This window comes from Vombatus ursinus, unplaced genomic scaffold, assembly GCF_900497805.2.
Source record: "Vombatus ursinus unplaced genomic scaffold, bare-nosed wombat genome assembly UNPS02005659.1, whole genome shotgun sequence".
NCBI lineage: Eukaryota > Metazoa > Chordata > Mammalia > Diprotodontia > Vombatidae > Vombatus > Vombatus ursinus.
Window position 1 is genome coordinate 21,592,265 of NW_020945437.1, and position 23,579 is coordinate 21,615,843.

The 23,579-nt window shown below is 39.3% G+C and overlaps 1 protein-coding gene across 2 annotated transcripts in view; it reads right to left on the bottom strand.

Annotated features, from left to right (window-relative positions):
* The window catches only part of UVRAG (UV radiation resistance associated), a 463,865-nt gene that overhangs the window by 266,602 nt on the left and 173,684 nt on the right, over positions 1–23,579 (bottom strand). For both annotated transcript variants that reach the window (XM_027848208.1, XM_027848210.1), the window contains one exon: positions 9,965–10,091. In XM_027848208.1, coding sequence (XP_027704009.1) covers positions 9,965–10,091 — 127 coding nt within the window. The remainder of the gene's footprint in view (positions 1–9,964; positions 10,092–23,579) is intronic.

A 23,579-nucleotide genomic window follows, 5' to 3' on the forward strand; every position in this document is an offset into this window, starting at 1 on the left:
TCTCACTTCCCCTATTTTTGTAGAGGCTAATGCCATCCTCCTGGTCCGTCAGTCTCACAACCTAAGAGTCATCTTGGATTCCTCATTATCTCTCACCTCCCCCATATCCAAGCTACTGCTAAGGCTGTTTCACCTTTTCAACATCTCTGTTGAATATGCCCCCTTCTCTCCTCTGACACTGCCACCATTCTAGGGCAGGCTCTCATCACCTCACACTTAGACTATTATTGAAATAGTCTGCTGGTGGGTCTGCCTGCCTCAAGTCTCCCCCCACTCCAATCCATCCCTCCATTCAGCCACTAAAGTGATTTTCCTAAAATGAAGGTCTAATCATATCACCTCCTACTCATTAATCTCCAGTGGCTTCCTATCACCTCCAGGAGCAAATACAAAATCCTCTTCCTCCTACCTTTTCAGTTTTCTTACATCTTATGCCCTAACATATACTCTCAAATCCAGTGGTGCTGGCCTCCTGGCTGTTTCACAAACAAACCACTTCATTTCTCAGCTCTAGGCTTTTCTCTGGTTGTCCCTATGCCTGGAATGCTCTCCCTCCTCCATTCTAACTACTGACCTCCCTGACTTCTTTTATTTATCTCCCAATTAAAAAATCCCACCTTCTACAGGAAGCAATCCCTAACCCTTATTAATTCTAGTGCCTTCTCTCTCTTAATTATTTCCTTTTTATCCTGTATAGAGCTTGCTTTGTAAATATTTGTTTGTGTGTTGTCTCTTCCATTTGGTTGCAAGCTTCTTGAGGGTAGGAACTGTCTTTTGCCTCTTTTTGCATTCCTAGCACTTAGTATAATGATTGGCATACAGTAGTAGCTTAATAAATGTTGAATGATTGATTGACTGCTTGAGATGGTTGGTTATAGAGGAAAGACTACTACTTCAATGCCATTGGTTCACTGAATTGCTACCACATTAGGGTTCTTGGTGTTATAAACCATGAAGATGGCTGGAATCATTTTATCTCTTACATATAATTACTATTTTAGAGTGGTCTGAGAGGTAGTGAGGATGGGAGAAAATGTCTAGTCCTCAATTTTGTTGGTCATGTGACCCAGAATTCCAACAGTCTCTTAAAAGCAGGAATAGAACCTTTAAAAAACAAAACTATAATATCAGACAGTAAGAAACAAAGAAATCCACTTACTGTGGTACAAATCTGTAACCTCAAGAGATATCATATGAATATGCAAAAGTGTCACATTTCCACCCACAGGTGACAAGAGTAGAGGGTATTTTATGATTTGGACAGTCCATTTCTTCATTTCACAGTATAAAGAAACCCCCAGAGAAGTGAAATGACTTATTCAAGATCACAAATTAATGATTCAGTCATTAACTGGGAAACTCCTACCCACCACTCATTTCCTAAAGGAAATGTGTCGACCTTTCTAGAAGGGAGAAAATTCACCCCACCCCAAAGTCCCTCTCTTTTGGGTACCCCTGCTTTACAAAAGATAATCCTAAAAATCCTCACTACTTCCCATACAGCACTGATCTTCAAGACTTTTTGGTTTGTAAATACTTCTCTCAGGGTGAAAGAGGACCCCTAAAGACATGCCCAGCTTTAAGACCTAGGATTTTATGAAATTACCAACACATCTACCCCTTGTTGCTGAAAAGGGTGGGGGTGGGGGGTTGGGGGGGTGGAGAGAGATGGCACAAAACCATACATCTCAAAGCAATGGGAAGAGTGAAATTGCTTTTAAGGAGACAGCAATGAAGTGATATCTGGTTTTTCTTTTTTTTTTTTTTGGTTCCCTGAGGTCCACTTACTCCCTTCCCTCTGCACCTCCGAATCCTCCCTCATGGAGGCCACAGGGACAGCTAGAACAGCCAAAAATGTCCTGGCAGATTCTGGTGGTTTTGTTATTGATTTTTTTTTTTTTACTCTTTATAGCAACTACAAGAGTTTATTGAAAAGATGAGGCATTCAGATATAGCTTGCAGCCCTTAAACATTCAATTTATATTTTTACAAACATGGTTCTCAAGATGTCACCCATCTCTCCAAAACCTTATGTCATCAATGAAAGAAACCAGAGTAAAACACTGTTTCTGACTTTCAGAACTGTCTGTTCCCATCACTAAAATAGGTGACTATTTAAATGCCATTTTTCTGGGACGTTTTCCTAATGATCCTCTTAAGTTTCTTAAGTCCTTGACAGACTTACACAACTAAAATGGACCATCATATTTTTTCTACAATAATAAAACTATTAAAATAACAAAGCATTAATGTCAACCAATTACTAATACTGACTAACGACTACTGTTACTATTAGCAAAGTATATTTAAAGTAATTCTGTTGGTTTTTTTTAGCTTTTAAAGTTTTTTTTTGATGTGGAAATATATTTTCTTTTATTTTCTTTTTAATTTTTTTTTAACAAGTGTTTTTAAAACTTTAGGTTACAAATTTTCTCCCTTCCTCCCTCCCCACTCACCGTCATTGAAAAGGCAAGCATCTCAATATAGGTTATAGATGTGTAGTCATGCAAATCACTTCCATAATAGTCCTGTTGTGACAAACTAAGTATATTTCCCTTCATCCTATCCTAACCCCCATTTATTCTATTCTCTCCTTTGACCCTGTCCCTCCTCAGAAGTGTTTGCTTTTGCTTATCCCCTCCCTCAATCTGCCCTCCCCTCTATCAACCTCCTGCTCTCTTGTCCCCTTCCCCCCTTATTTTTCTATAGAGTAAGATAGATTTCCATACCCCATTGTGTATATTATTCCCTCCTTCAGCTAAATTCTATGAGAATAAGATTCACTCATTCCCTCTCACTTTCCCCCATTTCCCCTCCACTGTAAAAGCCTTTTCTTGTCTGTTTCATGTGAGATATTTTACCTCATTCCACTTCTCCCTTTCTCCTTCTCCCAGTATAATCTTCTCCCACCCCTTGATTTTATTTTCCAGATATCCCTTCATCTTCAACTCACCCTGTGTTCTCTATCTATCTATCTATACAAACATGTAATTTTTTCCCTCCCACTACCCTAATACTGACAAAGGACTCATGAGTTACAAAATATCATCTTTCCCTGCAGGAATGTAAACAGTTGAATCTTAATAAGTCTCTTATGATTTCCTCTTTCCTGTTTACTTCTTCCATGTTTCACTTGAGTCTTACATTTGAAGGTCAAATTTTCTATTCAGCTCTGGTCTTTTCCACAGGAATGCTTGAAAGTCCTCTATTTCATTGAATGACCATTTTTTTACCCTGAAGGATCATACTCAGTTTTGCTGGGTAGGTGATTCTAGGTTGTAGTCCTAATTCCTTTGCCCTCCGGAATATCATACTCCATGCCCCGTGGTCCCTTAATGTAGAAGCTGCTAAATCTTGTGTTATCTTGATTGTGTTTTCCACAATGCTTGAATTGTTTCTTTCTGGCTGCTTGTAATATTTTCTCCTTGACCTGGGAGCTCTGGAATTTGGCTACAATATTCCTAGGAGTTTTCCTTTGGGGATCTCTTTCAGGAGGAGATCAGTGGATTCTTTCAATTTCTATTTTGCCCTCTGGTTCTAAAATATCAGGGCAGTTTTCCTTGCTAATTTCTTGAAAGATGATGTCTAGGCTCCTTTTTTTTTTGATCATGGCTTTCAGATAGTCCAATAATTTTTAAATTCTCTCTCCTGGATCTATTTTCCAGGTCAGTTGTTTTTCCAATGAGATATTTCACATTCTCTTCTATTTTTTCATTCCTTTTGATTAGTGTTACAGTGCCTTGATTTCTCAAACTGTCCCTCTCTTTCAATTTCTCCATTCTAATTTTTAAGGAAGTATTTTCTTCAGTAATCTTTTGGACTTCCTTTTCCATTTGGCTAAGTTTGCTTTTTAGGGCATTCTTCTCCTCATTGGCTTTTTGGACCTGTTTTGCCATTTGGGTTAGGCTATTTTTTAAGGTGCTATTTTCTTCATTATTTTTTTGGGTCTCCTTTAGCATCACTCTCAGTTTTTCCTCTACTTCTCTTACTTGCTTCTCAAAATCCTTTTTGAGCTCTTCTGTGGCCTGGGAACAATTCATATTTTTCTTGGAGGGTTTGGATGTAGGAGCTTTGGCTTCGCTGTCTTCTTCTGGTTGTATGCTTTGATCTTCTTTGTTATCAAAGTAAGATAATATAGTCTGACTCTTTTTGCACTGCTTGCTCATGATCCCAGCCAATTACTTGAGTTATGAACTCTTTGTTAAGGTAGGGGCCTATTTCTAGTGTGGAGAATATACTGTCCAAGCTTTAGGGGTTTTGTGCAGCTGTGTTCAGAAATACTTCTAGGGACCTGTAAATTTTCAGTTCTTCCAAGGTGGTATGATCAAGGGCGAGGTGTTTACTCCTTTCCTGACCTGTGCTCTAGTCTATGAGCACTCTTTTCTGTCTTGGAACTGTGAGGAGGGTTTCCTCTCCACAGCCACTACAAGCTCCAGCACACCAGCGTTCTTCCTCGCCCTAGGACCACTACCCAGAACTGTGACCCAGATCCAAGCACGGGCCAAGCAAGAGAATCTTGCACCAGGAGAGAGATCCCTGCAATCCCCTCTGATCAGCCACTTGATTCCCCCTGTCTGTGGGCTGGGAGCTCAGGAGGCAGCCGCTGCCCCAAGGGCACACTAGGGACTTGTGGCTGAGACCTAGCTCCTTCTCTCACGGCAGTCACAGACTTTTCCCACTGACCTTCTAAGTTGTCTCTGGCGTTCGTGGGTTGAGAAGTCTGGAAACCGCAACAGCTGCCCGCCATTCAGTCCTCTGAGGCCTGCTCCAGGGTTGCTGCGGCCTGCGCGCCCATGCCGAACTGCGCTCCTCTCCCAGCCCGGTGTGATATACCTTTCCAATCAGCCATTCAGGCTGTCTTCGGCTGGAAATTTCTTTCACTCTGTCTTTTTGTGGGTTCTGCTGCCTTAGAATTTGTTTAGAGCCATTTTTATAGGTATTTGGAGGGGTTTGGGGGAGAGCTTAAGCAAGTCACTGCTTTTACTCCGCCATCTTGACTCAGCCCCCCTGATATCTGGTTTTTCTTTAATATCATAAGCCAAACTACTAATTCATGCTACAAAGGAAAGACTATTTGTGAGGTTTTTTTTTAAATAATGCCAGAGAGTTTAGTTCTTAGACAGCTGGAAATTACCCCCAAGACTACAAAACTTAAAATCCACTTCAGTAGTACAGAGAAACAGGTCTTATCACACAGAAGGCATAAAAAGGCACAAAGGAGTTAAGCAATTCATAAGTAATCACCATGAATAAAATCTACTTTTTGGATCTCTCCAATAAAACACCCTGTATGTCTTGCATAATTTTTACATATAAATATAATGTGTATGTGAGTGAGTGAGTGAGTGTGTGTGTGTGTGTGCGTGTGTGCGTGTGTGTGTGTATGTGTGTATGTGTGCACGTGCACCTGGATTCTTCCAAGAGTTTAAATTAATCCATATGGTGCTATTGGGAGGTAGTGATCCTTGATGAACAGATGTGCAAAAAGACAAACATGTGCAGTAATTCTTTTTTGGTTGCTCAGAGGAATCAGTAGCAGGGCCCAGATTAAAATCTGAAGTTCCAGCCTGTCAGACCTGACTCCAAGTTCACAGGCTCAAAACCCTAAGGCTAAATACATACTAACAAGGGAAAAACATCACCCTGAGTAAGAAGTCCTCAGCATAATTCATATTAGTGAACTATTTCACCACCACAACTAAAGTGCATTAAATCACCACTATAAATGAGAGACAAATTTTGTTCTTCCATCATAGCAAAACCAGTAAAGCAATAACTTCTGCATATCACAGTTCTCTATAAAGTAATTTAATCAAAAGTCATGAAATCACAACATACCCAAATAATTTTTACTGAAGGGCACATAGGAGCAACATTCATCACCACTATGTACTACTTACGGAATTCTAAGCGGAGCCATTAAATTGAACTTGTTGTGTAAAGGTAGCTTTCTGAATTAAATTTATTTTGTAAAGGAATATGTTTGGCAATTCTCCTATAAAGAAGGTTGCTTGCTGTAGTAGAAAAAGCACAGGAGAATGGAATCAAAGGTCTTGTGTTCAAATTCCAACTCTACTCCTTACTAGTTTTGTGACAATAAATCAATCACTTACCTTCTCTCAGTCTCGGCTTCCTCTCTTTCAAAAAGAAGGGGATAGATGAGAATCAACACTTTAGAGGTACAACATCCTCAGAGTCATCTAGTCCCATTCTCTCATTTTACATATGAAAAAAATGAGGATCAGAGGAACTACGTGACTCACTTAAGGTCACACAGGGAGTCAAGAGGCAAATCTGGGATCCAAGGTCAGGTCCTGCACCTTGAGGTCAGGTACAGATTGTCCTGACCAGGTGATCTTTAAGATGCCTCCCAGCTCTGTATCCTATTATCCCACCACTGTATCAGGGAGGTTCAAACAGGAGTTGTCAAACAAGAGAGATCAGGTCCTACTGATGCCAAACCTGACAACTCCCCAAATAAATGTATTCCTCCTCCTTTTGCCCCCCACGCCTAGTCAGCTTTCTGGCAAGGACATTGGGAAGTGGCAACACCTCCCCTTCTATGCTTAGGATCAACCCTATTAGCACATATCCAACTCCAACTGACTTCTAAGAAGTAAAAACCACTTTTCCTCATCAAAAGGGGACAGTGAGTCAGTCAACAAGTATTTATTTAATCACTTACTCTGTGCCAGGCACTGTGTTTGGGATACAAAGAAAGGCAAAAATACGGACCTTGCCCTCAAGAAGCTCACAGTCTAATGAGGGAGATGATATTCAAGTAACTATGTGCCTACAAGATAGACAGACAGACAGAAGGTAATCTCATAAGGAAGCACTGGTGATGTAGAAGTGGAGGAATTTGGATAAGTTTCCACTTAATTATTGGAAAATCAGAGTTAAAGGATGGCAAAAACTTGGGAAAACTGATTTCCTCTCTACTTCACAGACGGTAATTAATTTCTCATCAATGGAGCTATAATAGAGGCTAAAAGACTATTTTTGGGGGGAAGACATTAATGGGATTCATGACTTGAGACCCTCTTTTCAATTCTATAGTTTTTATGTCTGGAGAGGGCTCAATTGGCACAAAATTGGCACAAAGACTGAGTTTATGTAGAAATAAGGAACTGGCTACCAAGGAAGGTTATGATCCCATCCTTGGAGATTTTTAAAAATGGGATAGAAACCATGTGTCTCAGATGGTTTAAGTGTTCACTTGTCTAGAGCTCAGAAAACCTTATAGATCCCCTTCAACTCTAAAGCTTTGTAAAGACTTCAGCTACAGATATATATGTATTGTAAATAATAAAAATGATACATTCATATGGTGCTTTAAGGTTTACAAATATCTTATTTTACTCTTACAATAACCCCAGGAGGTAGGTGCTACTATTATCTCCATTTTAGAGACAAGGAAACTTGGGCAGAGAGAGGTTAAGTGATTTGGCCAGGATTTCATATCTAGTAGGTATGTGAGACCAGATTTATACTCAGGTCTTCCTGACTCGAGGCCTAGTATTCTATTCATTGTATCACCTAGCTGCCTTAGACAGCTTTGTAAATGTTAGTTACTATCATTAGTATTATTCCAACCACAGGAGTTGAAGAGGGTAAATCAAGGAAGTCAGTAAAACAACCAGGAACATAAGTCAGGAAGTACGATCTCCCTGCATTTACCTGACTATTAGGCACATATATACATTTATCTGTGTGTGTACATATGTCTGTATATCTGTATTTATATCCATAATCACATAAAATATATACATATATACATACACACATAACAGATTCTATAAAACATTTTGCTTTTTTCGGAAAGGCATTAAATTAGCTCCTAATCTCCTTCTCTATGTTCCTTTAAATTATTAAATTCATAATGTACTTTTATAACATCCATACAGCTAATTCAATCCAGGAATTCTATAAGCAGCCTCTCCCACTATCCTTTCATTTTAGTGTCTTCCCTCTGATATTACCTCCAATACATCTTGTATGTCCATAATTTGCATGTTGTTCCCCGTTCCTCAACGCCATGAGAATGTGAGCTCCTTGAGACTAGGGACTCTGTTCTTGCTTTTTTTTTTTTCAAAAGTGCTTAGTGTTGTACCTGACACATGGTAAGTGCTCAATAAATAATATCTAGTATTATATAATGCTTTAAGGTTTGCAAAATGTGTTACAAACCTTATCTTCCAGGAGGTTGGTATTATAATATTATGTTCATTCTATAAATGAGAAAACTGAAGGTTAAACGACTTGGCTAGGGTCATAGAACTAGTAAGTTTCTGGAGCACTATTTGAACCTATGTCTTCCTAACTACAGATCAGGCACTCTACCTACTGCGCAAGCTTGCTGATCTGTTGACAGGAACAATGAGTAGAAGTTATACAGAAGTAGGCTTTGCTTTCATAGAGGCAAAAAGTTCCTAATAATTAGAGTTGTCCAAAAGTGAAATGGGATATATTAGGATATAACAGTTCCCCACTCATCAAAGGTTATATTGTACAGTGTATTTTTAATTACCTAAGAGATGGAATACATGACACTTGAGGTCCTTCCAATTCTGAGAATCAATTCATTTCTACCAACACTTATTAAGCATCTACAGCATTCAGAGCACTCTGCTCGTCACTGTAATAAGATACAGCTTCTACTTTTATAGAGTTAAATTCTAAGAAGGATAATTAAACAAAACAAACATTCATTTCATACTTATTGTGTGCAATGCCCTTTACCAGGCATTGGTGGAAATCAAAGATACTTACAAAAAAATATACTTTTTTCACATAAGATATTTCCTACAACGCTTAGTCATGTGATTAAGACAGCTCTATATATTTGTTCAGGGTCTTTGGTCCATCATGAGGATGTTAGAAAGGGGAAATTTCCTCACATTTTCTAATGATTTACCATGCCATCATGTGTCAGAATTTAATTAATTTCTAAAATAGGGGTTTTTTTTCCCCTTCAACAACAATTTTGGAATATGACCAACTTCAAGATCCATCAAGGCACCATCAGTCTAAAACTGTCTGTGTTATCAATCAACATAAACACTTTTTTCTCCAAGATTTTTCCCTGAAAAATAACAACCCAAATAAGTCCTGAATGAGAAGCTGGGAAACATAGTTAAAAATGATTAAACCCTAGCCCCCATGTTCTTGAGAGAGACATCTACCAAACCAGTCTTAAAATAACACTGTAGGGGAAAATTTGCTAAAAGTTTATTTTCTATGTGTTTTTAAAACAGATCTGATTTTTAAAAATTCATCTGACCACTTAAAATATTTCAAACATCAATTAAATATGAGATTAGAAACCAAATAGTACTATTTAATAAAGCTAAAAGAAGGACCAGGGTTGTGTGTTCCAGAGGGTGTCTATGTAGATGACTGGGTTTTTTGTTTTTTCAATGATATGACTACAAAGTTATTTACACGGCATGCAGATCAGGGTGGGGATTATGGGACTATAATTAGAAAATGTCATAAGGAATCTAATGTTATGGATTGGCCTTGTTCATGGAACAGCCAGGAAGCCAGGGTCACTGGATCAAAGAGTACAGGTCATGGAGTAAGGTGTAAGAAGGCTAAAAAGGTGGGAGGAAGCTGAATTACAAAGGACTTTGAATGACAAATAGAGATGCAATGATGGAAGAAGCATCCATACTGAAATACTAATTACAAAGCACCATGTAGGATAAAGACAAAAATTTTTAAGAATTCAATTTAGCAAACAGCAAACTACTAAGTCACCCCAAATACAATACACAATAAATTACTTCATTTAGACCACACAGATTCAAATAAAAATACATTAGCCATAATTGGGTGAGAAAGAGGAAATAATTTCTTCCCCTGGTTTTATTCTGCCTATTTACAGAAAGATGACTAGATGGATTACAGAGAGAAGAAGAAAAGGAATGCTAGATAACTCTTCCTCTGTGTCTTCACTCACCTTTGTCCTGTAATGTAATTTGCTGCTTGTGTAGTAATGCCACTTCCCTCCCCAGGGCTTTCTTTTGTCTTTCCAGCTCATTCCGAAGAACCAAAAGTTTCAGCTGTAGGCACTCACTCTCCTTTTTCTAGAGAAAGGGAAAAAATGAGACCTTCAGCATTCATAAATATTTCGAAAAGCATTGTCAATGAATACTCAACAAACAACTAGGTTTCATTAAGCTTTAAAATCAAGAACAGTTTCGGCTCTCAATGAACTTACATTCTAGCGGGAGCATCAGAAAATCTAACTATGAATCCTGCTACTACCTGCCTGTTTAACTTTGGAAGGTCATGTCTCCGCCATGGTTTTCTTCTTCTCCATATGAAAAAGAGAAAGCTAGACTAGATGACCTCTGAAGTTCCTTCCAGTTCTAAAGTCTAGGATACTGTGAATCTAATTAGAAATAGAAATAACCTGCATTGAAAGGCCACTCTTTTTTGAGAGCCATAGAGACCATCTGATGTTCACATTACAAGGCAGTGCCAAGTAGTGGGGAAAAGCCCTGAACTTGTACTTGGAAGACTTGGGTTTAAGTGTTAGTTGTATCAGTCACTTGTTATATGCCCTTGGGCAAGTCCTTTAACCTTTCTGAATTTCAGTCTCTTCTTCTGTAAAATGGGGATAATAAGCTATCTGCTTCATATGGTTATTATGAGGAATAACTTGAGATCATTTATGTGAATGTCCTTTATAACATTAATATACTATATAAACAAAAGCTTTCATTGATTATTTTCTCCCTTTAAATTTGGTATCTGGCACAATCTTCATTTTAAAGATGGTATGAGGGGGGCAGCTAGGTGGTGCAGTAAATAGAGCACTGGTCCTGAAGTCAGAAGAACCTGAGTTCAAATCTGACCTCAGACTAAACACTTGACACTTACTAGCTGTGTGACCATGGGCAAGTCACTTAACCCCAATTGCCTAAAAATTAAAAAAATAAATAAATAAGAAAGATGGTATGGAAGGAGAAGAGAAACATACCTTAAGAGCACTTTGAGTACCAGGTACTGTGCTAAACGCTTTACAAATATCTCAATCTGATTCTCCCAACAACACTGTAAGACAGACACTATAATCAGTTGAGGAAACGGGCATAAAGACGTTAAAAAATTTGCCCAGGGTCACACAACTAGCAAGTATCTGAGGCGAGATCTAAACTCAGGTCTTCTTGACTCCAGGCCTAGTGTTCCACTACTCCATTTAGCTTCCTGGTGGAGGAGATAAAGCAATTTGTTCGAGTTCACATTAGCTGAAGTACAGCAGAAATCATCTGAAATGAACTGAAACAACTCTCAAGACTCTTAAGTATTTTCTGGTCATATCAACTACAAACCAGGTCATGTCTACCAGGCCTTCATTACCACCTCCTCCCTCTCCATCACTGAAAACTTAAATTATATATGGGCCCTGATAGAGCTTCTAATTTAGCTTGCCTGGAACCAAGACAGCAAGTTACATCCTGGCCACTCACTAAAAATCTTCCTTCCACTCTCCATTCCAAACACTTCTTTCCCTACTTCCCTTTTCTTCATCTGCTGTTTTCTTCCCCCAGTAAAATTTTTCTTGCCTTGCTCCTTGAGAGCAGGGACTGTCTTGAATCCCTAATCTTAGAAGAGTTGCTTGTTAATTAATGCCTCTTTGTATGCCACTAGTGACAGGATCACTATCTAACACGGTTACTACCCCTCCTTTCACCACCACCTCCAACATGAGTTAGGCTACTTTCTTCCTGAAAGTAAGGGCTTGATTGGCTCAAGGGGCTAAGATTCAGGCTGCAGCTGGTACCAACAGGCCTCAGCCAGTGCACCACATCTCGATGATACCCAAGCCATAAAACAGGAGCTTGAGAGCAAGAGTGAGGAAAAGACTTGGGAACGTGTTGTAAGAAAGCCCAGGGATTATCCTGTTACTGTGCCACAACATATAATTTCTCCTACAGAGGGAACAGGGCCTGGGTGGGCTTTTACCACCTGGAAACCAGGAAGGATTCAAGAGCACTTCAAACAGCAACTTAATAAGTGCCTGGAGTAGGCTGCTGAGGTCATGGTCCAATAGAGCCAGCAGAGAGACACTTTCCACAGCAGAGTTGCCTAGGCTTGGGGAGCTCTCCAGGGACTTACTATGGCCCTTCAAGGCCAGCTGAATCAGTTATATGCTCCAAATAAAGGCTGTCTTTTGGCTTTCTTAAGGTGGCTTACATAATTATATTTATCTGCACAGGGATCTGCAAGGGAGGGGATGATACTTCTAAAGTAAATGGGTCTGATAAATTGATTTGATTTATTGGGGGTGAGAGGATATGCCACATCCAATGACCAGCCTGTGTCAGGGGCAATGCCCGCTTTCTGAGCAGAGTCCCTACCAGCCTGTCTCAGGGGCAATGAGATCCCTCTTTCTGGGCAGAGTCCCTTTACCATAACAGAACTATTCTGATATGGACTGATCAACTACTGAAATTGGGACAAGAGATCTGGATAGTGGCAGTCTGGACAAATAATGCTATCAATGCAAATAGGTACTCTGCAGATCGGGGCACAGAGCTCCTCCTCACCTTCCTAGGTAGGCAAAGGGAGATGACAGTTTCACAAGGTGCTTTGAGAATGATTCCTGAAACAGAGAGGAGATAAGAAAGCAATTGATGGCCAGCCTGTGGGGGTACTAGCAAAATTGTACCATGAAATCCAACACAGGGAAGCAGGAACCCTTCAGCACCATTCAAGTCTAATGAACCTATCCCTCTCCACAAAGGTCCTGCCTCATCTGGATCACCTACATGAAATTACAGAGAATAGATCATGGAGGGAAGGGAAACCATGAACTCCTGGGAATCTATCTGTGTGAACCCTCACAGAAACCTCTTTGCAAGTTATTGTAGATAGAGATTAAATGCAAACACCTGGACTTACCCACACCACCGTATATATTTAACACCAAACAATATTAGGTCCAATACAGGTGAAAGACATTTTTTCTCTAGTTACAAGGATGAAGAAAGCTAGAGGACTGTTATGTCAACTCCTTCTTACAATCATCTGTGGCCTATGGGGAAGACAGATGGCACCTGGCAAGCTTACGGTGAATTAGAGAGGCTAAACAAAGTTGTCATGGACATCCCTGAAGCTGTTCCTGACTTTGTCAATGTGATAGGCAAACTAGGTAGTCAAGGCCCAAAGTGAGTGGGATGGGATTACTGACCTTACCAATGGTGGTAATTTTGTCTATTTATATGGCTGATTTTATCCAGGGGAAGATTGTTTTCACCTGAAAAGGAGGCCATCCTTCCCAGGCCTACCTGAACTGTCCCTCATAGCCACTGCTCCCTCATTCCAGGAGACAGAGAACCAAAAGACGTTTCCCTTCCGGAGGACAGATATATCACAAACTTGATGATATCATTTTGATCAAGACGGATGAGATTACAGAAGCAGAGCCATAAATCATTTGTGAAATGGGTCCTATTCTGCATACCCCAAACAGCCACACTCCTCTGCATTCTCCATCATGCTCCAAGAACCTCTTCATTCTGGCATAACTTCAGGCCTGGTATTCACACCTCTTCAGTATCATCAAGCCCTAGGGCCCCTACCTCCCTCTGACTGGAGGGTGGAGAATAGGGAGTGCTTCCTAAAACCTCTATTTAAGGAGAGCATCCAGGCCAACCATCTCTTCATTTCCCAGCCAGCTGCACTCCTCTGGGCTTCTCTAGCATGCCCCTTCACCCAAAGGGGTACCTTCTCACTCCCCTCTGTTTTTCATCTTTCTTTTGAGTACCATCTATCCCCATTAGATTGTGAGCTCCTTAAGGACAAGAACTGTCATTTGCCTTTCTTTGTAACCCCAAGTTTAGCATATTGCATGGCACATAGTAGGTACTTAATAAATACTTGGTTGGTTGTTGTCTTTCATTCTGGAAGAGGATCTAAATGACATGACTATGGTGGAGTCAAGGTACAGTGTGTCCAACTCTGGCTGATCAGACCAATATGAGCTCAGAAGGCTCTCCCACAGGTCAGGCACAAATAGTCCACATGAACATTTGGAATGGAGATGTCTCTAAATTTGTGCATCTCACATTTCTTTTGAGCTATTACAATTCTGTTTCATTCATAAAGTACAACAAATTCTTTGATGTGGGCATGCCATGCTTGGTGATCTTTAGCCAGTATCTCTCATATCTCACGATCAATTCCAAAGTTCTCCAAAGAGACCTTCAGAGTGTCCTTGTATTTCTTTTTCTGGCTTCCATTGAGTCCTTGCCTTCTATGAGTTCTCTGTAAAATAGTCACTTAGGCAAACATACATTTGGCATTCAAACAAATGTGGCTAGCCCACAGGAAAAGCACTCTCCGCATTAGGTTTGAATGCTTGGCAGTTCAGCTCAAGAAAGGCTCTCAGCGTCAGATACCTTATATCTTCAGAATCTTCTTAAGACAATTCAAATGGAAATGATTCCATTTCATGGCATAGTGCTGGTAGATTGTCCAGGTTTCACAGGTATATGTGCTCCCCATCATTGTGGCCACTCCAAAAAAATGTATATCCAGCTCTGACTTCAGTAAGATGAACCTTCATTTGCCAGCCTTGTTTCATTCAGGGCTGCTAGTTGGATGAAATACCTGCTGAGTTTTCTCACAACAAGAACTATTTGTCTTTCAAGTCTAATGGATTTCATGTTGTCCATAAGGGTGTGCACATTCCATGTATTGATGATGAATAGAATCATCTTCACAAAAGTTTTTATTCTATTTTTTTGTGTTTCAAACACAGGGCTGGATCCTCAACTTCCACAGTAAGAAACTAGGTTTGAGTGAAGCAGACAATTTTTAGGGTTCCTTTTCCATCCCTTTCCTATACCAGGAGATGAGCAGCATGATACTTTGAAAAAGGCTGCTCAACTATTGTGCTATAAGAAATGATGAACAGGCAGACTTCAGAAAAACCTGGAAAGACTTGCATGAACTGATGCTTAGTGAAGCGAGCAGAACCAGGAGAACATTGTACACAGTCACAGCCATGTTGTACAATGACTAACTTTGATAGACTTATCTCTTCTCAGCAATACAAGGATCTAAGACATCTCCAAAGGCCTCATGATGGAAAATGTTATACACATACAGAGAACGAACTATGGAGTCTGAATGCAGATCAAAGACTACTATTCCCTTTTTTTAAAATTCTGTTTTGTTTTGTTTCTTCTTTCTTGTGGTTCTACCTATTGGTTCTAATTCTTCTTTACAACATGACTAATGTGAAAATATGTTTAATAGGAATGTATACGTGGAGAGTATATCAGATTGCATGCTGTCTTGGGGAGGGAGGCAGAAAGGGAAGGGGAGAAAATTTAAAACTCAAAAGCTTATGGAAGTGAATGCTGAAAACTAAAAATAAATTAATTAATTTTTAAAAATAAGAGCATATGAGAAAAATGGAATGATTAATTTCTGGGGGGAAAAAAAAGCTGTATCTATATGGCCATACATAAAAACTATTTCCAATGAGTCTCAAGCACTTCTCAGATGCTATTTTATAAATGTTTCCATTAAATCAATAATGTACATAGGGTATATAAATTCTATTTATTAAAGGGAAAACTGAGTGTTTAATGTCCTAAATGTTCAAATTCACATAGACATTTGACTTTATGATAACAAAACTAATATATTAACATTATCAATGCACATATGCATATATATGTATGTATGTGTGTGTATGTGTATGTGTGAAAAAGAAAGTTCAGTTCAATCTACTACATAATAATGGTGACATTTTAAGAAAACAACAAGCTTTCCATTATTCAAAAAAAAAAAAAAAGGCTACTCAGACACCCATGAGGTTGCTTCTTCAGTCCAGTGAGATCACCCTATAATCTGGGCCAACTATGTGTAGAGTTGTGACTACAGCTTCCAGTGAATCTGCACCTACTGCTTCATCACTTGCCCATCACCACATGACTTTGATGTAGGCAAAAAACATAAAATGGTATGGGTGATATCATCTGACCAGCATAAATTAGATTTAAGTAAGGCAGAATTGCATGAAGTCGTCAGCCTCACTCTCTCTTCCAGAGTCAATGGAGTCCAGTGGCAAGACAAAAGTCAAGATGACTGGCAACTTAGCATCTTTGATATTTAATCAAGCTCTAAGCATTCCACAGCACCTGTTTCTGCTGCTTTCATGGCCCATTAGAACAAACTGTTCATATCTGCCCATTCCACTGGCGGCAGTCTTCACATGCTTGGTGTAGATATGCCCCCCCAATACATGAATAGATGTAAGGCCTACTAATTACCCTCAACTGGTGTCACTCATCTGCCAAGTCTGCCAAAACAGTTTACTGGGATGTGGCTACTGCCCATTCTACAGCTTCTTGGAGCCACAGGTGAGAGTAGAGAAGCAAGTTGTATACCAAAAGTGATAAGCAACCCTGAAAGAACTCAGTAGCCCTCACACCAGAGGTTCTAGTCTTCCCTGACACCTGTACACCCTTGCAGACTAGCTGTCTACACATGGGAAAAGGGTAAGATATCAATCTTAAGAAAATCCAGGGTCCAGCCCACTCAGTCAAGTCAAGGAATATACCCTTGGTAGGTAAAGAAAATCAAGAGTATTCTAGGCAGTTCGTAATTAGCTAATGACACTTAACCTCAATCTAAGAGGGATACTCAAAGGCTTATTGGGTTCTTCCAGCTTTTTGTTCAGTTGTGTCTTCATGGACCAAATGTCCATGGGATTTTCTTGGCAAAGATGCTAGAGTGGTCTTTCATTTACTTCTCCAGTTTTATGCAGGCAGGGGTTAAGTGACTTGCCCAGGATCACACAGCTAGTAGTGTCTGAGGTCAGATTTGAACTCTGACCTTTCTGAGTCTAGACCCAACATTCTATCCACTGTCCCACTTAGCTACTTCCAGTTTTGGAGAATTTATATTTCCCACCTATGTGCTGAAGGCCCTCACATACCAAGTCACTTGCAAGTCTACCTCTTTCTAGCTGGACCAAAACAGGCTACAGCATTGAAAGACCTAAAGTAAGCTGTCCAGTAGTCTCTCCCCTTGACAGGGGCCCATGTTTTTAGAGGTCTTTGTTCATAAAGACCAGGATGAGTGGAGCCTTTGGCAGATACCATGGGATGGTAAGAATAAATGTTCATTAGACCTCTGGAGTCTAATGAATTCCCTAATTTCCTATTCCCAATTCCCTATCCCCAACTTCTAATTCCCAATTCCCTAAAGCAGCCACTCATCATGCCATTTCTGGAAAGCAGCTCCTCACCAGTTACTGGGCCCTAGTTGCCACTCAACAGATGACACAGGGTCATACAATTACTCTTTGTTCAGAGTTGCCTATTATTCATTGGGTTAGGCAAGCTGGCCCCTCTAATATTGGTAGGGTCCACATGGCTTCTATTGGTAAATGGAAATTGTACGTTTGAAATCATGCTTGCCTATGTCCTTCCAGTGTTAGTGCCCCTAAAAGAACAAGATGTAACTATGCCAGAGGCCTTAAGATCCTTGACGCCTGAGAAGGTTCCAGGGAAATCGCTTTGATCTGTCTTAACTGATAGGCTTACTTTCCTTTGGGATGGTTTAGACAACTCCTCCCCAGAGAGGGACTGGGTGAAGAAAGGGTGATAATATTCAGAGTTGCCTTACATTCTTTTTAAAATAAGTCTTTATTTATGACTTTTGCTTTTTACATTATCACATTTTTCCCCAATGTCCCCCCGCCAAGAGCCATCCCATAGAACAAAGAGTATTTTTTAAAGTTTAAAAAAAGAAGAGAAGAAAAAAAATCAGCACCACTGATCAATACACTGAAAAACTCTGAAAACATGTACAATGAGCAACACTTATAGAACTCTCATTTTCATAGAGGGCTGGGTTGGGGGTGTACTCTCATATCTCTTCATTCAAGTAATGCTTGACTTTCATAATTTTGCTATGCTCATTTTTTATTTTTTTGTGTGTAACTATTCATTCCATTTACATTGCTGCAGCCACTGTGTATATTTTTGGAGGGTTCTGGCTACTTCACTCTGCATCAGTTCACACAGATCTTTCCATGTTTCTCTGAATTAATCACATTCATCATTTCTTAAAACACAGTACTATTCCACTGCATTCGTGTACCAGAATTTCTTTAGCCATTCCCCAATCAATGGGCATCAACTCTGTTTCCAATTCTTTGCTATCACAAAAAGTACTGCTATAAATTTGGTGTATATAAGGACTTTCTTCTGATCAGTGGTTTCCTTGGAGAATAAGCTTAATAACGAAGTCTCTGGAACGAGTATGGACATTTTAGTCACTTTATTTGCATAATTCCAAATTACTTCTCCAAAATGGTAATACCATCTCACAACTACTGCAACAAAGTATTAACGTGTGCCTATCATTTCAGAATTCTTCCTACGTTGACGACTGCCATTTGTTGTTTATTATCTTTGCCCTTTTGCAGGGTATGAGATAAAACCTCAGGGGTGTGTTTGGTGCCTGATTTTTTTTAGCAGCAAGGGAGAGACAAAACTGCTTCTATATAACTATGGTGAATGTGTATTCATTACCTGGAGGAAATGAAATGCCTTAGCTGATGTAGTGGTAATCCTGAGTCCTTAATGAAGGTGAGGGAGAGACCTTACCCATCCCTTGTGATGGGGGCAGATCCTCTGAAAAGGCCTCTAAAGGGATAAAGATTTGGTATCAACCCCCTGATGAAGTTCCCAAGCAGTGGGAGGTTTTGGTTGGTGAGGTAGGGAATGTGTGTGTCAATATGGGGCAAGCTTCAGTATTAGTTCAGATCCCAAGATATGCTACCTGCAAGAGGGTTCTCATCTCCCTGTCACCTGATAACCCTGGAAATAGGATGAAGAATCAGTGACTGTGCTAGAGGTGTCTTCATTTGGTCGACAACCCTGACATTCCTCGTACTCCTCCTGCTCATCATAATGGCTTCATTACCTGCAAGGATTTGTCCTTGTCTACCACAAAAGATCAGAGAGCTAAGATCTGAGACTCTGTCATTCTCAAAGTCCAAAGAAAAACCTAAGACTTCTGGGCTTTGTTTTCTTCCATATTTTGTCACGCCTTCAGGGAGCTTTAAAAAAATGTTTTTTGGTTGTTTCTGTTTTTCTTATTTTTTTAGTTTAGCTTTTTTTTTTTACTCTCTCTTTATTCCCCTGGTACTGCTTATGTCAGGCTCCTTGCAACATCAAGATTATGATTTTCCAGTAAAAATTCAATTTTAATGGAAGGTACTACAGAAGATTCATTCTTAGGACACCGCCACCAAGAGATGACATACGACAACATCACTGTCTATCAGAGTTCTCACTTCCTCCACCAAATCAATTAAGCTAGTTTTGTTTTCCCTGAAAGACAGTAACATCACAAAAGCTTGACAGATTTTCCTTGTGGCCTCTGGCCGTACTGGTGTGGATGTCAGGTCACCTAAAGACATAAGAAGGTCCACTCATGTGGAGTCAGGGCTCATTAGATCTGGCAGATGTCCTAAGACTGTGTGCATCACCATACTTTGTCCTGATGACCAGACAGGGCATCCATAAAGCAGCAAGGGGAGCTCACTTCTGCCTGAGCTATGTGCTGCAGAAACCTTACTGATTATCCTTTTTATGTTGTGGCTAAGTAAACCTCCTTTTGTTAATTGATAAATTCCAATACTAAACTTAAACTAACTGGCTTGAATTAGAACCACTCATTAAAACGTCATACTCTCTCAGTCACATGAAACACTACTGTTCCCACTCCCCCTCCCCCCCCAAAAAGAAGAAAAAAAACAAACAAAAAGAAACCCAGATGAAGAGCTGCCTCCTTCCATAAAAATAAACTTCATCAACTTTGATTTGATGCTGTTCCCAAGGCCTAGAATTTAAGTGATCCAGGACTAACTCTAATCAAAAGGCATTTGTGTGGGCACTCACAGCAATACTAGTATATTAGGCTATAAGTGTCCGTACAAATCAAAAATTTCCCAACATGCATACTACTAGAGAAGACAACTTGCAAATTGTAAATTTCCCAACATGCATACTACTAGAGAAGACAACTTGCAAATTGTTAAAGTGCAACAGGAAGGGGAGAGGGGAATAGAAAGGAGTAATAGTAGTGGTTGATCAGAAGTACTTAAAATGTCAATTATTTATTTACTTATTATATAAACATGATGATAATAAATAATTATTATGTGGTATATGAGATAGAAAGCTGGAGAGAGTCAAAGACCTGAATTTAAGTCCTTCCTTTGATACATTAGCTGTACAGCCATGGGCTAGTTGCTGGACCTCTCAGCGCTTCAAGGAATTCTATAAGACTATAATTAGAGATAAGCTGTGATCTGCATGAGTGAAGAAAATTTAAAATACTGGTTGTTTCAAATGAGTTAACAAGTTCTTTGCAAACCTTAAATTAGCTATATAAATATTAGTTGTTCTTGTTGTTATGATCATCATCGTCATCATCCAGACCTGCACAACCTGGCAGTAGGTAGGGGCCAAAATTAAAATGGGCTAAACTTCTTTGGACTGCAGAAAGGTTTTTAGTGGCTCACTTTCCAAGTAAAGGTATAATTAATGATTAAACTATTTTGCAAATAAACCATATTTTAAAAGAGGAAATTTTCAATTAATATCAATTAATCACACTTATTACTTAAGATTTTTATTTATCATGAAATCGCTCCTCTCAGACTAGAGGATGGTTGGTTGCCACGGGTTAAATGACAAGAGAGAGTGCGCAGTGGCAACCCACCCATCAAGTTACATCACAGGCACAATAGTGACTAGTGCAAGGCAGGTTAAGAGGAGCACAGACAAAGCACTTCTTACATCTTTACTTTCTTTCATATCCTCTACATTTTTCACAGGTCGCCTGAAATCCTCTGGCAGGCCACGAGCGACCTGCGGGCCATATGCTGTGAAGGCCTGGTCCAAACCATAAAACAAACAAACAAAAAAATAGCAGTTCCTGGTTTTTTATGATTCAGTGTGGTATACAAAGCACTTTCCTCACAATAATTCATATTTACAGAAACATATAAAGTTTACAAAACAATTTTCTCTTAAAGAGTCTTTACAGATGGGTAGTATATATATCATTCTCCCTATTTTACACTAATGCTTAGCAAAACTATGTGACTTATTGAGGGTCACTAAGGTAGAAAGTATCAAGGACAGAATTTGAACCTAGCTCTTGCTGCTTTAAATCCAGTATTTTTACCGTTATAACATGATTTGTCTCCACAACCACCACGTGAAACTGGCAGAGAAAATGAAAAAGGTGTGGAGTAATAATCAGAAAACAATTACAAGTATGACAGAAGAAGTGCAAAGAAGGAACTAAAAGGCAGACATGGCTGAAAGAGAGTACAACGCAGACTCAGAGGAATAGTAGACATTATGGGTCAAGCTCAGTACTCCCCAATAAAGGCATCATAACTTACTTGAGGAGGGGGAAGCAAGGGTCAATCAAAGTAAGCAAAACAAATGTGGAAAAGTCACTGTTCTCAAGGAACTTACATTCAAAAAAGTAAAGTGCTTTAGCCCAATTTAAAAAGCCCCAGTAGCAGAGATGGGATTAGAATTAAAGAGGTTAGGCAGTGTTCTTTCTACCAATCCTTGTATTCAAAGATACTGTGTATTATTCAGAGGTCTTCCCCATCTCATAACACAACCCAGGGACCCAACAATTTTTCTCTAAAGTGAATTTGCACCCATCATTTAAGGTATGTTGAGACATATTTACAAGTATGCCATGTAATTACACAATCTGAGAAGTACAGTCAGTTTTACTATAATGTGATATATGCATTCCCAAAAATGGATCATGCTATGTAAAATCATGCAATAAAAACCCCAGGGCTTATGGGGATAAATGGGTAAGAGGAAGAATATTCAAAAATCTCACCAGTAACATATTTTAAAAAAAAAGACCTAAAAAAAATGGTACCACACTTTTATTTTTGTTAAATGGTTAACTACAATAAACAGTGGCCTCAGCCACTAATGTGAAACTAGGGCTGCATAAGCAAGTTGGGTGGGCCGTAACTCCAGGCCTCTGGCCACAATGAAAAGGGTAAAGAAGGGGCAGGTGCTGCTGACCAGCCCTTTTCCAAGCACTGCTCCTATTGGACCAGAAAATATACAATAAATATGGTACTTTGCTTTGAAAAAGGTTGTGGAAGTGGGTGTATGAAGGGTTATAGCTTGAGTTATTGTGAAGCAGCACAGTTTTTGCATTCTATTTCTTGTGGAAGAAAACATGCAGAAGCAAACTCAAAATTGGACTAATACTCAAAATGTTCCTTCATATTTTAATTGCATAAGAACAAAGAATAAACAACAACAGTATTAGAACAAATTTGCTTCTTCAAAACACACATTATAGTAGAACTGACAGAACTGGGATTGAAAGTATAGTGGGGGTGCAGCTAGATGGCACAGTAGATAGAGTGTGACCTTGGAATCAGGAGGACCTGAGTTCAAATCCGACCTCAGACACTTGACACTTACTAGCTGTGTGACCCTGGGCAAGTCACTTAATCGCCATTGCCTCACCAAAAAAAAAAAAAAAAAAACAAGAAGAAGAAAGAAAGAAAGCAGTATAGTGAAAAGAATATACATAGGGTTTTGGAAACAGAAGGTTTACCCCCAAGCCTTGGCTGTGCTACCTAAGTAGTTCAGTGACCTTGGGCAAATCACTTAACCTTTGAAGCTCAGTATCTTGACCTAAAAAATGGGGATAATAATACATTTTATTACCCAACAACAGGACTGTTAGGATCAAATATAATAAACATAAGGCACTTTGAAAAGCTCTATAAATTCATTAGTCATTATTACTGTGGCCAATAGAAAACAGTCTATCTGTGACTTAGAGATAATGGAAAACCATCAATGAAAAACGCTGGAATAAACTAGATGAGCCAGTTGCCATCAAAAATTATTTTTGGCAGCTAAATACAGAACAGTTTGGAACAACCATTTCTCACCTAAAATATTTTCTTTCACAGTTCTGAGATACTGATTCTAAACAGATGGTACTACCAATCCATTAAAACAGTAAGCCGAAGAAAATAGAGAAGTTGACCGTTATTAGTACAAGTTGGATGAGGCAGACTCTGTGAGACCCTCCTATAAAGAGGGTTCAGTTGACAAATGCTCTGGCAATCCCTAGCAAGAATAAAACATGACAGTCTCCCTCTTAGTATACCTGGCTTCCTTGAAATTTATCTGAAAAATGAAAAAGAACAAGCATGGCACCAAATAAGAGATATGAGAAGATATTCCCAGCCCAACACTTTTGAGGGGTAGAAGGTCTACGAGTGTAATACACCTTATATATTTTCAGACTGTTTCTATGTATTGATCTGTTTTACTGATTTTTTTCCTCTTCTTCCTCTTTTTCTTTTTTTCTTTAAAAAATATTTGTCATGTGGAGTGGCTCACTGGGAGTGGTGAGGAAGGTATACTAAAAAAACTTCTGGTGATGTAAAAAAGACTTAGCTGAAGTGTCACCTCCTCCAGGATATCAAGTGAAATAAGAAGACAGTGGGGGCAATA